We start from the raw sequence: 16,436 nt of genomic DNA, 5'->3' as shown, positions 1-16,436 counted from the left end.
TTCTGACTTTGTCCAATATCAGGCAGCAGGTCGCGGCCATGAAAACTAACACACCTGTTATTGTGTGACCTGTTACCCATCTTTGTCCTGCTAAGTACAATGATTAAGGTATCAGTCCTTGGGGAACTAGGTGACAAAAACAGAGGAGACAGAATTGAGCTTTTAACGTCACCCCCTCACAGTTTCAGCATGCCCTTAGCCTTCATGGATATATGGGATATTCCCACCCCCCTCTGGTCATGATGCTTGACAGGGAGTGTTCCAGGCTAACCCCCTCCTTTGCCTATAAGATTAGGTAACATTATCTTGTGTTTGCTGACACCACAACGAAGCAGCCCAGAGCCTTGTAGGGCTTCTTCCTCGATCGTATTCAGTTACGTCGCCCAAATAATGGAAGTTGTCAAAAAGACAAGGACTAAATATCCCTTCATTGACCCATTTTTCTCACCTATAAATCTTAATCCATCCCAAAACTAGTTAGTTTCATTGAGAAATAAACCATGTGTAGTTATAAAAACACCTAAACAAGGGCACTGGGCATGGTTATCTCAGAACTTTTTTTAGATTTTTTCAGTAACTACTGAATTAATGAATGCGTAATAGTGTCTATTCTGTAAATGTAATGGTTATCTCCTATCTGTGACCAAACTTGAAATTAACTTCTTTCTTCCCTTGACTCTGACCAGATGCCAGATTGTTATTCTAGCTATTGGGAGGACTGCGGCCTAGTATGACCTTTCCTGAGCTTCCACGCGAAATTCGATAAAATCCAGGATGCCGGCCTCGCTAATTCGTTCGTCCAGCTCACCACACTTCCACGACCTCTTTTCCTTCAGCCACCCCCCACCAACCCCCAATCGATCTGCTTATCTCCTGAGATCAAAGGCTTGCACCGCCGTTGTACATTTAGCCTCGGCTGGGTCCTCCCACATCATGTCTAAATATTAATGATAATAAAGTCTCACACCCATCCCTGTGTCAGGCAATTACATCCAACATTGATCCTCAGCTCTCTGCTCCAATTAGAACTCACCGCTCGTAATGCGTCCTGGCACATCAAAGGATAACAGCCATTGATCCACTCCTGGATCTTAACGTTTACCGTTAGGAGAGCAGGGGGGGATGTGGCATGGCGGTGGGGGGAAGCAATATTCTGACTAGAGAGGAAGAGGGGAGAGGAGAAATCATTTTATCCAGCCAGCCAGGTAAAGGAAGTGCTGAAACTCAGAGGGTGAGGCATGGCAGAGGGGGCTCAATAATAACGGACATTCTGACAGTTCAGAAGGTAACTAGCATCCGGAACCCGGGAGAGACTCTTTCACAACAGCGTGGCTGCTATTGTAGTACAAAAACATGAACTCCATGTGAAAAAAAGCCACATTTAACAAGCAAAGGTTTTCATAGATGCTGTGGTGCTGTGATAACTGCCGACACCAGATCACCAAGAAGCGAGTGAAAAGTCCATTTGTGAGTTCAGCTCAGGGACGTTAAGTCCTACACTGTTGTCGAATTAACTGAGTCTTGACTTTTAGCATTAAACCTACTTCTAAATATCGATGACTGAACTACATCCAAACTTAATAAACAAGGAGGAAAAAATACTGATCAGCCAATACAATACAGGTCTCAGTGGGAGGCAAGAAAAGATTCAGTGAAACATGAGTTTTCATGTCACCTCCCACATCTATGTCTCTAGGCCAACTATCCTTGACAAGTGACCTTTCTGACATCTTAAAGTTTGAGGAAAGGGAAATATTTTAAACCAACATATAGCATAGACTACAATATACCATTCTACAGCAAACCACACTCAGAGAGAGAAACAGACACAACAACAGGGTAAAATCTGACCCAATGAGTCAATAGACAGCGACACGTTACCATTAAACCGGGGACATTCCTTGTACAAATGAAGCTAAACAATCCCACTGTTGACACCATTATTTGACAGGGCTTGTTGTTATGGTCTTTCTCTGCTGGACTGATAGCTCTGATAGTCCTGGCCTGGGGCACGACCTCACAGCCGCCTTTGTCACAGAGCTGGAGGAAGGCTTGTCCATCGCTCGGGGCTACAATGATTCTCTTCATGGCACCATGATACACTGAAACACTGTGCAACTGGAATGCTACCCAACAATTTGTATATCTAAATTAATTGACTGACTGTGGCTGGCTTTTTGAGGCTAATCTGAAATATGTTTATAAATAAGTTTTGAGGGGAAAAAATGACCAATTTAATTAGTAACAATGTTGTAATAGCGCTGGCATTAGTCATCAATCCTGAAATACATATTAAATGTCTATTAATACCTGGATGGGGAATGGGGACTGTCGTCTTGATGTGCTGAGGTTCATTCAAAGGTCAGAATAGAGAAATTGTGTTAACTGCAACCACATTTATACCACTATGTAGTACTTTATGCACAATTAAGTGAATGGGTAACTAATGAGTGGCAAATGAGTAAATGTAAAAATTAGTAAGCTTGAGATATGTTGATAATGACCACCAATTTCTCAATTGAAAACTTTCCATTATCAACACAAAACAGATGTTGCATCACAAATCAAATAGTTTTAAAATTCTAAAAGTCAACCCAGTCATCTTCCAGGACATAACCAATTAATCATAAGCCATTTCTAAAAGTCTATAAACCCTTAACACCTTAAGTTTTCCTACAATATTCGTTTGTGTACAATATTCTTCCCTTTTCTCGACCCACTGTCCTCCGGCTGTGGTATCCCTCACTATTATACGCTTTGCTAACATGGTGCTTTGCTTCAACTCTGTACTTCGGCCTCTACCAAACGATGTAATTAAAGATTGGTGGAATGAAACCAGTGTTTAGAAATGGTTTATGTCAAGTCTGTTCTGAAATGCTATACCACAGGGAAACTTTTAGATGGGATGGGTGTGCATCAACATCTTGTTAAATAAAATACAGTCTTGGCCTGCAGAGAAAAACATCTAACCGACAGAGCCTCAGTGTGAGTCAGGTCAGGGGACGAAGGCTGTGTACAATAGTAATGCAACAGCAACTGCAGGAAAACATTTGTTGTTGGCTGAGATATCAGGCTCCTCACATGTGTGTGATACTCAGTGATGCATTCAGGTCAGCTGAGGAGAGTGAGGGGATTGGCGGGCTCCACAAACAGGCTGGGAAAGTGACACTAGGATGTTAGGCCAAGACATCAATGTCCTCACAACTTCCCTTTAACACTGAAGCAATGTTAGCCCTGGCGCCATCAGAATATGGGGTGGGGGTTAAAGTTTACACGATGGCTGACAGGATGTACCCATGTGACCCGGCAAACACTCAGAAAATAAACAAAGCAGCTCTACATTTAAGAAGCAATAGTTTTCAGGGCCTTCAGTGGTCACTTAGAAAGAACTGGATGTTTGTGTAGGGGTTAGCTTTGTTGCTACCAGGCTAAGATACAGGTCATGTACAATAGTTCTGATGCTTCAAATCTGCTGTGTAGCGTAATTTACAGTATGTCTCAGAAGCACAATGAGAGTTACTTCAAGTTCTGGCTATAAAGGTGCACAATGGTCAGAGGGGAGACTGCATGGCCTCTTGTTAAACCCAGTCCTGCATATAATCAAAGAAAAAAAAAAAATTATCACAAATCCTTTTTATAACTTTTTGCTAATATTATTTAGATCAATGTCTTGTAGATCAATTTTGTAAATTCGAATTTACAGTTATTTTTTGCCATTGCTTGCAGCATAGGAAATAATCCTCAAAATAACACTCGAAAGAGTGAAGGTCAGCTTTTTTATTTTCACAGCCCTGCAAGAACTTTGGTAGATCCAAGATGGGTAACATAACTTTCGAACTATGGGGGCAAAGTGTATTTATGTGTGTGTAAATAACACTACCTTTGTTATATTACACTACACAGGTATTCAGACATGCAATAAAAAATATAACAAAATAGTGGTCAGTTGTCTTGAAGCCAGGCTTGTGTTACTGTCCACAAAAGATTTGGCTGCAAAAAGTAGTTAGAAAAAAAAAAAAAAAAAAAAAAAATAATATATATATATATATATAATATTATATATTTGCTAAGTCTTCAGTGCCGTTCTGTGGGCAAGGTTGTTCGAGCTGAGACAGATCACGATGGGATGATGTTGACCCTTGAGGTGCAAACTAAGATCTCTGTCGCCACAGGGACGTGAAGATCGTGGTGTGAGCGGGGAAGTCTTCTCTCCAACTGGCAGCAGGCCTGGCCTAGCACCAGGGTGCTCAGCCAACAGCTCCGCTCCTCTGTCAGACCCCCACTCCTCCACCTCTTCCTCCACAGCCTCCTGGATGCCAGTCTGCCTGGCTGGTGTGGGCCAAACAAGCCCCAGCCATCGGGCCAAAGGGGCAACGGAACTGCTGCCAGCTGGGCCAGCACTTCACGGCCGAGCACCACTCTCCAAACAAACAGTGCAGTGGGCCACAAGCCACGGGCAACATGGAACCTGTCATTACCAGCCGTGCATGGCTGGTTCACTCCCCGAAACCCAAGCCAGGCCAAGGGCTTGAATGTGTACTGCACTTGACTCTTAGCAAATTTCTCAGCCAGGGTACGTCATATCGTAAGAGAATTCCTTTTCAGAATCACACTAGATCATCAGTATGGTGTACGTGTCTATCAACCCCTTCCAAATTACGTTGACTTTAATTTTCAACGTTTCTTTAAGCAATAAGCAGAATTATTTTAAAGCCATGAATGACGAATTCAAGACGTTTACATATGAGCAAAAAACCTGAGAGTGGAAAGACAGTGCCTGCCAAACAGTCTCTTGGGATTAACTACATACCGTCTAATTATACAACATCTAGAAAACTTCCTATGGTCCCTGGGCTAAAATTGAATGCTACGGGCATTGGACCTCACTGGGGTTTTCTCCATTGATCAACGTTCTACAGGCTTTTGTGGCATAACTCTGCTTTGTCCTTACGATTTTGGCTACGACACATGATGGTTTGAGGCATCCATCATGAGAAAAAGCCTTTTCAACATCACTAAATATGAATCAGTCAGAGGGAGGACCGTTATGATTCAGTGTCCAACCATTGCTTTCACTGGAATGCACCACTGGGACAAAGGCATCTAGGGAGAGACTCGGAGTAACAAACAAAACAACCTGTGTCACAAATTGACTGTCAGTACTCTACACTGAGAGAAATAGTGTTTCAGTGAGTTTCGTGCCGTAATTCAATCATCCACCTCCACAAAAAAGCATACAGCACATCTCAGCGGTCATGCCTGAGTAATTGCCGGAGCCTGCTAATTCAAATAACTATGGATTTGTCTCTGTCTGTTTTGTTTCTTTGTCACGTGCATTATCTCAGACATCCCTGACATTCTGTGGCAAAATCTCATTTTTCAAAACAACAGTGATGCCAAAGACATGTCCCAACAAAGACGGGCAGTGGCTAACATTAGCCAAATGTTAACACTGCCTAAATAGGCTGAGCCACAGGGTCCTTATAATTAGTCTTAGAAAAGTTTTTTAGAGAAACTCAGGGCCGTTCCGAAACTGTATTCTACCATTGAAACCTGCATTAAAATTGAAGGATCAAGTTACAGTTTTACTGACTTTTTTTTTTGTCAGTGCTACTACAAATAAATTGTAAAAACTGAAAAATACTGGGAAATATCAACAATTTTTTTTTAAGGCCTGGGAGGGCTATAGCATTGCAAGGCTGACATTAAGCCTATAGGTTGCCGCAGTGACAGTTTAAAATGATGGCGTCTTTGTTTGAACATCAGTCATTTTCTACAAGGTCAATGACCAAGCTGAATTGGGTCAACAATACCCAACAACAGTTTGAAGTGATTTACTTACTATGATATCGGACCACAGTTTCCTTGAGACGATAAGATTTAGAGTCATCTACAGTGTTAGACATTATCAACTGAAAAAACACGGCAGAATTACAGATTATAGAGTATTTTACTCGTTTGGATGGTTATTTCATACAATGGAGATGAGTATATTGCTTCAAAAATTTAAAAAGGAATATCGCTTTGTACTGCTATTAACTAATGAAACTATTGAACTGAAACACAATGACAAGATGACTCAAGAACAAAGAGGCATAATTTTACTTTGCACTATGTCATCTCTTTGTTGTATTTCTTGTATTCTGTTAGCAGAAAGTCACATCAATTTTCATAGGACAATAGAGGAATTCAAAAAAGATTGAAATTGAATTTTTGTATAACAGTAGACTGCATTGTGAGATTGGATTTCACAAATAAGATATTCAAAGCTGTGTTTTCAGTAGCAACTTGTCAAAACTGTTGTGTTTTACACATCATGGAATGCCCTTCACAGCACGCACCACCAAACCAAAGTAAGGGATGGGTGGGGTGACGGGGTCTGTCCTTTTGCCTTCCAGCCTTTGGGATAGAAAAAAACAAAATAAAATACAACAAAAATTCTATTTTTGTGTTTAGTATAAAAGCACTCAAGGTTAGTAGCTTTTTGCTTAGAAAAGGGACCAATATGCTGTTGAAGTATTTTGACGGGAGCTCCTCTTAAATCCTGATGCCTACAAATGCCTTGCCTTTCAACCTTTTTGCTTCCTTGAAAAAAAAAAGTGGTCCTCCTTTTATTGTTTTGCCCAGTGTGATAAAGGGGATCTTTTATGCCATCAAGAACATGGCAACAATGTACTGCCTTTGTTTCATTGCACCATCCTGGGGGTCTGTTAGGATGAGATACAGACAAACAGAGGCGCAGTAAATGATTGATGGGTTAGAAGAAAATATTAAAAAGAAAAAAAAACACTCAAAATTCAGCATTTGTAAATATTTCAAGCTCTTGCACCCTGCCAAAGAGAGATCTGAGAGGCAACAACAATAACAGCAAAAACTATACTTAACCATCTATCCTGATGCAAACACAACCTAGACAGCTGACTTATTTTGTTGAGACTATCACTGTTTCAAAAACTACTTGGATATCTTTGATAGGAATAAATCTGGAACCTTAAGCCCCATTGGACATTCTCTCCTATTAGGTTACAGGCCGTAATAATTTGGATTAATGTAGTTCAAGAGAACATGGGACTGAGGTCTTCCCTTTCCACTGCTGAATGCCACTGTATGTTCTTATCCAACAAAATGGACAGTACAAAGATGGTTAGAGGAAGAATTAAAAGAGAGCTGACTGAAAGTGCAGGGTCTCTTTATTCTGGCAAGCAATGCAGCCCAAGAGCAGCTTATCATGGCAGAGGGATCCCATGTCCTCGCATGGTTAAAGATGGAACAGATGACATGTGCACGTGGGTATGGAGCCTACTGCAAAGATATAGGTTACAAAATAGCCCCTTTTCCTCCCTGACACACATACTGGGAGCCAGTAATGCAGTGGCATTCCACAATATTCCAGGCAGCTGTTGCATAGTATGCCAAGAAGTATGCACAATGGCTTGCTGGGAGGGAACAACAGTCAGAGAAGAGACAATGTGATAGATTCTAATTGCTTCAAAATGTCCTGAAGAAGGCCCCCTATTATCTATTTAAATCGGCTGATAATGGGAGGCTAGGAGGAGGAGGAGGAGATGGAGAAGGGGGAGGCGGAGTAGGAGGGGGGGGGGGGGGGTGGACTAGGCAGAGGGAGAAAGCTATCCTCTGCGCTGCTGTCGCCTCATTATTTTCCGTCTTGACGGACGCCCGCGCTCAACCCCTGGATGAATGGCCCTGTGCTGAATAAGTTATCGCCAGACACACAAAGGGAAGAGTGCGCTCCACAAACAACACAGCAGTACTGCAAAGCATGAATCTCTTTTTCCTCTCCTCCTCAGTCTTTTCGCCCCCCTCAAACCCCCCACCCCCCCACCCTTCCCCCTGCTCCCTCTAGACGAAAGGCAGGCCCTGCCACAGACTGAGATCTCACCTGTAATTTCTACAGAAGCTCACAGTAGGTGGGGGAAAAACGTAAGGGAGGATAGATACAGGCATCTATGTTTGCGGAAAAGATATATACCTCCATTCCTCCATTTTGTTTCATCTGTCCTTTTTGTTTGTGCAGCTCTTCAGTGATGACAGGGACCTCCTTTGGACAGCATCTGAAGATGTTTGAGAGGATGTTTTTTTGTTCCTCTTAAGACAAGGCCCGCAGCATGATCAGTGAAAATGGTTTGGTTTCATCTGATGTTTATTTTGTTTCCTTTTCTGTTGTTTGGACTGCTGGGGCCTGGCATATCAAATCAGGATCACCTCTATACAATGCTCCCAAGAGGGGGTGCGTGAGAGGGTTCTCTATAGCTGCTAAACAGGAGCTAGAAATAATGACAACAGGAAAGAGTCCATTCCCCAATGGTTACAGCTACGGTTTGCTCTATGGCCGCCAATCCCTCTCCCTTGCTGTCACTCAAAAGTAGCAGTGGAACTTTTGGACAGGAGAGCCTCTTTCCCCTCTGACGGGGAAATCAGAGGGTGCCGTGGCCCGACAGGCGCTCTACGGCAGATCAAACAGGGCGGGTACCCTTGGAGTGACACCTGGAGCCACTTCAAGGGATGAGAGCGCCACTGATCTCCAGTCATCTCGTCAGAACGACAGTCTGTCAGGGTTAAAGGAGGGGGAAAAAAGAAGCTCTATCAACTAGGATGGGATGAACGAGGTCGAACGAAGCATCACCTCAACGTCGTGGCTGGCTGACCCTAGAGCATTTGGGAAAGTGATGGTGCAAAAAGTGTTTTTTGTTGGAATGCTGAAGTTCAGCATCGATGCACAGTTCAGGGAGCAGGTGACAGCTAATTGTGCTGATACAGTAGGTTCACTCAAATTATGTATGTATATAGAGTTTTTGCTTGTTGTGCTTTGATTGCGAATGGCATCTATTTTAAAGTGAATTTACAAAATCATTCACACTTTAAGCTAGTTATGTTCAACTTTGACTTTCTTTTTTTTTTTTTTTTTTTACATGACTTTGGTTTTAGAAAAATCTGAAGAATTTCTTCACCATCACATTTTGAAATAATTACAATTCAACTATGTCCTGATCTATCAAAAAACAGAGGCCTGCCATGAGCTGGATGACAGAGAGAGGGAGATATGTTGGGAGAAAAAGGGGGCTTTGGCAGCCAGTTAAGCGAGTCAGTCCTCAACAGACAAATGCATCCCTTATATAAAACAACAACACGTCTTTGCCCTTGTCAACAATCCCTTCCTCTACAGCCCAGGCTTGTGTGTGTGTATATATTTTCCTTTCTGCAAAAAACATCCCATCAGCACTCTCTAATGGGCGAGGTGGAGGAAGAGAGAAAAAGACAGAGATAAAGCAGGAGGGAGAGTGAAAGAGAGAGTGAGAGAGAGAGGTGGCAGTGGTGCTTGTTTGGCTCAGGAGCAGTGAGTAATGAGGCTGAGGCGCACCCTGTCATTGTCCCAGCAGCAGCCTGTAGCCACAGACACACACACATAGACACACAAGAACATTAAAAAGTATCTCCTATCTACAAACATGGCAAAAAGTGCAGATTTTAAAGACACTTATCTGACATTCAAAACAAAAAACAAAAATAGCTTGATAAAAATAAAACTGTAGTTTAATAACAAAATGATTTCTTTATCATGTTCTCTTATAAAAAAAAAGAGTCCCCTCAATATAAGATAACCCACTGTTACATACTTTCATAAGGGACGTATACATCTGCAATCTCCAATGTGAAAAATGTCATATGAATGTCAGAGGATCTCTCTAACTCTAATGTCACAAGTATGAGTTGTAGGAGAGTGGAGGTAAGAGTCCCAGTGTACTCATCACGTCCATGTCCATGGAAGAGCACGGACAGCAAATGTGTTCACTGTTCTGTACATACTATGTGGCCAGTAAGTGTACACTGTGCATGATCAGAAGCATGATTGGCATAAATTTGCCTAAGAAACCTGTTTTCTTTCCTTACTAGATCAAATGGGCCTCAAAGCACAACAAGGTCTTCTAGTACTACTTAGTTGTCCACCAAAGGTAAGAACTACCATCATTAACACCAAAAAAGTATATAAAAGTATATAAAAGTATAAGTAAATATCTTCCTCCAGCAGGCTAATATGATATCCTTAATCCACTGAATTTCCCATAATGTGCATGCATGCACGTGCACACAGCAGCTGTGCTCATCTTGGTATGTATAAAGTTTAAATAGAGGTTGCGGAGTGGACAGATACAATCATGCATTTGCACTTTGCTCCTTTGCCAGAATTAAAACACAGAATGGACATAAAAAGCACAGAATGCTTCCCTGGAGGGGGCAGAAAGGCCAGGGATAGGACTGACCCAGAGGGATGCAGCAATATGGGGGCAGGGAGTAGGGGGTTGAGTGGGGTGGTAATGATGCCAGGCTGAACAAATTGCAAAGCAAAGGGAATGTTTTTAAATGTAGAACATGGAATTATCGTGGCAGCAACATGGAGAGGAGATCAGAGAGAGTGAGATCCACTGGGAGTGATCTGCCACTCTCGGGACAAAAAACACGAAGCTCGTCTATGGCTACTGTGATGAGTTCAGCTGTATTACAAAGTAAAATAGAATGTAAAATAGGGCAAACACGTCTTACACAATGTTATAGACATGGAGTATACACCAATATTCTGATGAAACAGAATAAGAGAAAATAAAGGAATATGGATGATAAATGTAAACGCATGTTGCATGTAATGGTAGGTATATACATAGCTAGAACATAGTGCTAGAAAGCCTGACACTGTGCCACTGGACAGCACAGTGTGTCCCTTCCTCTCTCCCCCTTCATTTTTCCTCTGCTCTTTTTGCCCTAAAACAGGGCAACACAAATAAATAAATAAATGAAAAGAGGAGAAAAAAAAAAATTAAAAGGGGAGAAAGAAAAACATCTCAACTGCAATCTGTCCCATCTTTCAGCTTCAATTAAAAAAATCGAATCTTTTTGTTCAACTTCATAACAAGACTTCAAGAGGGCCCCAAGACTCCGATCCCACCACAGCTCACTGGGAGAGTTGAATTCCATTAATTATGTGACCTACATATTCCAGTAGTTAATATTCCAGAGAGTCGGATGGAGGGAGAGTATATGTTTGCCAATAATACAGAAGTGAGGCGATACTTATAGATCGTAAGGAATCAAAAGTTCCCCTCTCCAGATGCTTCTCGGAGGCCATGCACTGTAGTCTCTGGGCTCATTACACTGTTTACATGTTGGTTTATTGAGCCGAGCAAACAAGGACTCTCAGTTTCCTGTGAATAACTTTTGATTTTCCCCATAGGCAAGGATGACTTGTACCTTTTCTTTTTCTGCCAATTAGTCATATGAATAGGTTAAATTTCCATTTCAGTAAAAGATCAACATTATAACAGGATTCAAAGGGTTGTTCTTTGTTAACTCTTCTATATTTGCACTGAACTTGCCACATGTAACTACTGTGTAAGATCAGAGAAATGAACCTAGCCACACATTAAGACAGCTTGTCAAAACACATCTCAAGAAAGGAAGTTAGTGTCTTGGTAACTCTGCGGGTGCATTAGCTTGTGAGCTACAGCATCATCTTCACCCGGCTCATGGGCTGATCTCTTAATCAGTGTCCAGAGTGCGCATGAGTCCTCTTCTGAAGGCTGAGGCTGTGTCCATCCTGCCTGCCCGTCGCTACTGCCAGCTTCAGCCATGAATATGTAGCTGTTCTGTGGCTGGGAGCTTGCTTATGTTTTCTGTCTGATATCTAGGCCCCATTCCCATTTCAAAGGGAGGTCCACCCGGGGCCTTGACTTTTTGATCTGCCTGGCGACTGAGTCGACCACCTGCATGTGGGATCAGCTGCCAGCGAGAGCAGACAACCCCTCTGCTTCAAAATATACATCCTCCCCCCTTCGTCCTCGCTGCTTCATTGCCCTTCACTGTGCCCCCCTCTTTCCGTGAAGCTGCCGGGAACCCCAGTGGTCCTAACTGGGTCTGGAGCTGCATCCCATTCCCAACTGTTCTGACAGTGGTGGGTGAGATGCTTGAGATGTTGCGCATAGCAGCAGGAAAATGCACAGTACAGTCACAGGGCCATTTTGTATTTACGAGAAGCCATAGTGTCAAATGGAAACAACAGATAGCCTACCTTATAAAAAGGTCTGTGGCTTCTGTAATAGTGATCCAGTGCTGTCTGTACCAAACCCACATGTCTATCAAACTCCATCAAATTGAGGAGTAATTGAAGACCAATTAGTTGACAGGAGAACCACAGAATAAAGTTTAGATACTTACATTCTGTGACGCCAGAGAGTTCATCTAATATCTGTGAACCTGATCTAGTCTGGTCCTTGCGGTCCTAACCAGGCTTTAAACAAAATGATAATTATTTGATGATCACAGATATTAATATGATATCAGGATTGCCATTCTGCCTCATCGGGATCACAGTGCCTGTCATGGTATAATTAAAACCCAAAGGATTTCAGACGAGTGAATTAAAAATGAACTAAGAGTGGATGCTCTGGATGCCCACCACTAGAGCACTGACATCCACTATGTATGGAGAGATGACATGAGACAAAGGCTACGTCTCTGACACCGGTTAGAAACCTACAACCCAGCCAATCAATAACACCTATAAACAGTGTTTTATACTAATTACCCTCTTTGGCAGATGATGAGTTTCTCAGGCAGACATTTGTCAAGATTAATTTTCAAACAAAGCAACAGCTATTTGAGATGTGTGCGTTTCTGAATGTTTCTTACAATAAGTGATATTCACAGAGTCTTTAAGTTAATTGGCTTTCTTGAACCCTGACAGCTAGCATAATGAGTGTCTAATGGTTTCTCAGCTGGGGTGATATCCGCCATGCCATAAAGGCACTTCAAGAAGAGGTGTGAGTTTAAAACAAAATACAACAACAATGAAAAAGGACACCATTTATCTTGGAAAACACACTTACACACCTAAGTCTGCTTGTCTGGCATGGATCATGGCCATCATAATCAACTTCAAATTGTTGCTCTGCTCACTACTACAGTTCAGCAGTAAAAAAAAAAAAAAAAAAAGGAAAAAAAAAGATGTCTGAATCTCTGTGGTATTGATGTAAAACAATTGTCCAAAACTCTTGGCTTGAACAAAAACAAAACATTGGCTTTCAAATGTAGCTAATTGCTGCATTCCAACAAAAGGAACACCAACAAAATAATTAAAACAAAAAATGTAATATTCATGAACCAGTGCATGAATGACTATCTGTATCCATGTCTGGTTTGTGTCACAAGTGCAAAGATTATAAAAATAAAACAGAAGAGGTTTACTTCTCCCACGTAAGTATAAAAGTCCTTTACATAATGTTCTATAGATGTTACAGAGAATGACAAAGCAAACACCCCCACCTCCCTCTCTACAGTGAAAAGAAACTACAATTACTCTGACATGGCACACAAATAAACAATTAATCAAAAGGCAGAAAACCAAGGGGGCCAAATAATTAAATGAGTGAGGAAATGAGGAAGAATTGCCTGAAAGCGGGTGGGGGTGGGATATCATTGAACCATCCTGAACTTACTTTTTGCTCTCAGTTCTCCATCTCTGGTTATAAATGACTTCAGATTTGACGTTTCCAGCCCACAGCCTTACAACAAAACACACTTTCTTTTATTCAAACAGTGAAGAAACGGAAAGAAAAAAAAATGACTTTTTGTTAAAGAAAGGAGGGGGGCGTATGTTGTGCTGCTCCTATCAAGCAGAAAGGCGGGTGGTAGTCGAAGAGGCTCGCAGCCGGGCCCCACTTTGGAAAGCTCTCATAAATCCTGATTTGAGCGGGGCGCTAACCAGAGGAGGTAAGGCACGTCAAGAGAGGGGGCTGGAGAGTGGAAGGGGGGGAGTGGCAGCTTGCCTCTTAAAATGCTACGTCTGATTAAGTCTTCCCATTAGGTGACAGCTGAACTTTAACATTAATATGATAATATTGAAATAAGTGTGTGTTATTTACTTCAGCTCCAGAGGGGGGCGGAGGGAAGAAGAGAAGGAAGGAGGAGGGAATGATGAATGATTTCTGGACAGCTCTGGGTGACAAGCCAGGCGAGTTGACCGCACCCCCCCCACAATCCTCCTCCTTTTCCCATAATCAGACTTGACAAAATGGAGACATATGCAGAAATATTGGTTACAGTCGGCATCACAGCCCTTCTCAGGCCTTCCCTCTCTAGTAACTGCTGGCCGCCCTGTGAGCCGCCCTCCAAATTGTCTACGGGCACTGAAGCATCTATTTCAATTGGCACTTCCTTCCTGGCCCCAGGATTTTACATTTAGTCTGTGTCATTTACATATTACTCTTAATCAAAATCCACAGTGGGCGACAGGGAGAGGGAAAAAAAAAAAAAAACAAGAAAGAAGGAGCGAGAAACAAAACCGTGGCGTCACGGTTCAGGGGTAGGCACACAGGCACTTTATGAAATGGAGATGTGACAAGACATTACGGTATGTGTGTGTGCACGTTTGTGTGACTGCGTGCATGTGTGTATGTGTGTATTAGGAGGCAGTGCATTAGATAATGCAAGGACTACTGAAACATTTGCGTATGAATGCTCATGTTTGTGTGATTGTTGGGGTCTGCCTTGTGCATGAACTAGCAAGCAAGAGAGACAAAGAGTGCAAGTTGAATATGGGTTGTAATATGGGCTGGAAAACAAAGGCAGAGAGAAGACAAGAATGGAGACATGTACAGTATGCACTGGTCTTTTCTAGCTATTTCCTGCAGGATGCTATGCAGGGCTACTCTCTTCTCAGTCTACTCAGGCACTCAACAACAACACCACTGCGTGTAACAGAACAGCCGTTCACACCGTTTAGTTTGTTTGTTTGCTCAGACATACAGTAAGTGTGACATTGATGGGAACATTCAACCAATAAGAATTTATTAAAATCTGAATTAATGAAATTCTCAAAGAAAACATGACCCTCAAAATTATATGAGTTGATTATACTGAAGGAAAAATACCCAAACACCGCATCTCATCGCAGATGCACCTTGTGGAGCAGTTGCTTGATAAATATCATTCAAATAAAATTCCACTGAAATAGACAAGATTAACAGGCCACAATTTAACTAGTGACTACAGGTGATGGACTGCAGTGTGTTCATTTGTTTATTTATCCAGCCCCGCCTGTGTAAAGCAATGCGGTAAAAGGAATGTGGCCAACAGCAACACAGTGTTTTAAGACCAATTACAAATGGAAACGAAAAAGTTGGAAAGTTTTGATCTAATTACAAACTTTATCAGATGGTGATGACTTGGAGCAAGCTCACAGCACTGTTCGAGCATGACACACACAGAGAGGTGCAGAAACAATGTCCCTACCTGCCTCTTACCTTCTCAGCATGCCGGTAAGGATGCGAGAACTCTTGCCCAGGTTGGCGTCTGTTTCTCTCAGCTGGGGAGACAGAAGCGGTGAAAGACAGGTTTTAGTTTCCATTCTGATCCAACATCTCTCAAGGTTATTAAACGCAGACTATGAAGACACTACAAAAGAATATTTCTCCATTGACTCCTGCTCTGACCACAACATACACACAACATATCGACATTTGAGCACCTCCGTATAAACGTAAAAGACAGAGAAAGAAGGGAAAGTGATTTCTTTTTAAACCTTGCGCAGCGGCAAATTTGAAAAAGACACCTCTAAGATTTGACACTTGATCTTTCAACACAAAGTTGGTTGCAAGCCAGAGAGATGAATCAGAGACCCTTTGATTAGAAGCTTGCTTTTTTATCTTTAGGTTACTGGTTCACCTATCTAGAGACAGGCCCACACTAAACCACCTTTCTAAACATACTTCTAGAGCTACTAGATCTACCGAGACAGAAATACATTTACATACTGTACATATTTACATTTACTTAGCCCCTCTACGCATAAAAAACGGTTTGCTTATTAATTTTAGGTCCCTATGTCTATAAACTCCAGCCACCATGAGCTGATTTTTCTTGTAGATACAAATTCTCTGTAACTTCAAGGATTCCCAATTATTAGGACACGTTACTATAATGGCCTTCTGCTTATCTTACTGCAGAACAAACATTAGAATTGTGTAGCAAAAAGAGTGAAAGGGGGCCTTTACTGTTGATCTACATTGCATACATAGGGGGTCCTTGAAGGAACACTTGAAATAATGATCATGGCTACCCAGGGCTAATTGCCTTGGACATTTTCCTTTTTCTTGCTCCATCTTCTCTCGTTTCTTTCTCTCAGCCTTTTTTTCTTCAGGGGTCATAGGAATGTTTTCATTCCACTCACTTTATCTGGTGTAGGGACTTTCACAGTGAGGGGAATTGGCAGAGATGTTGCCAACAAGATGCGAGTGTGACTGCAAAAAAAAATGCTGACATTGCACTGAGTGAGCTGCCACTAGCGTCCACCTGTAGTCGCGTTTCTAAAGGATGATGGGGGAGTGTGGGCAAGAGTCATTGCAGAGAGTTTCTCTCCAACGTCAGCA

The 16,436-nt window shown here is 42.1% G+C and overlaps 1 protein-coding gene across 4 annotated transcripts in view; it reads right to left on the bottom strand.

The window, feature by feature from the left end:
• Positions 1-16,436, bottom strand: part of vti1a (vesicle transport through interaction with t-SNAREs 1A) — a 111,311-nt gene that overhangs the window by 18,192 nt on the left and 76,683 nt on the right. For 2 of the 4 annotated variants that reach the window (XM_022742902.1, XM_022742903.1), the window contains one exon: positions 15,312-15,373. In XM_022742902.1, coding sequence (XP_022598623.1) covers positions 15,312-15,373 — 62 coding nt within the window. Of the gene's footprint in view, positions 1-15,300; positions 15,374-16,436 lie in introns of all 4 variants that reach the window. The other 2 variants (XM_022742904.1, XM_022742905.1) reach the window with 1 other exon arrangement.

The sequence above is a fragment of the Seriola dumerili genome, unplaced genomic scaffold (assembly GCF_002260705.1).
Source record: "Seriola dumerili isolate Sdu_G_001 unplaced genomic scaffold, Sdu_1.0 BDQW01000068.1, whole genome shotgun sequence".
Taxonomy (NCBI): domain Eukaryota; kingdom Metazoa; phylum Chordata; class Actinopteri; order Carangiformes; family Carangidae; genus Seriola; species Seriola dumerili.
The sequence above is the reverse complement of the archived record's forward strand: the minus strand, read 5'-3'. Positions and strand labels throughout refer to the sequence as shown.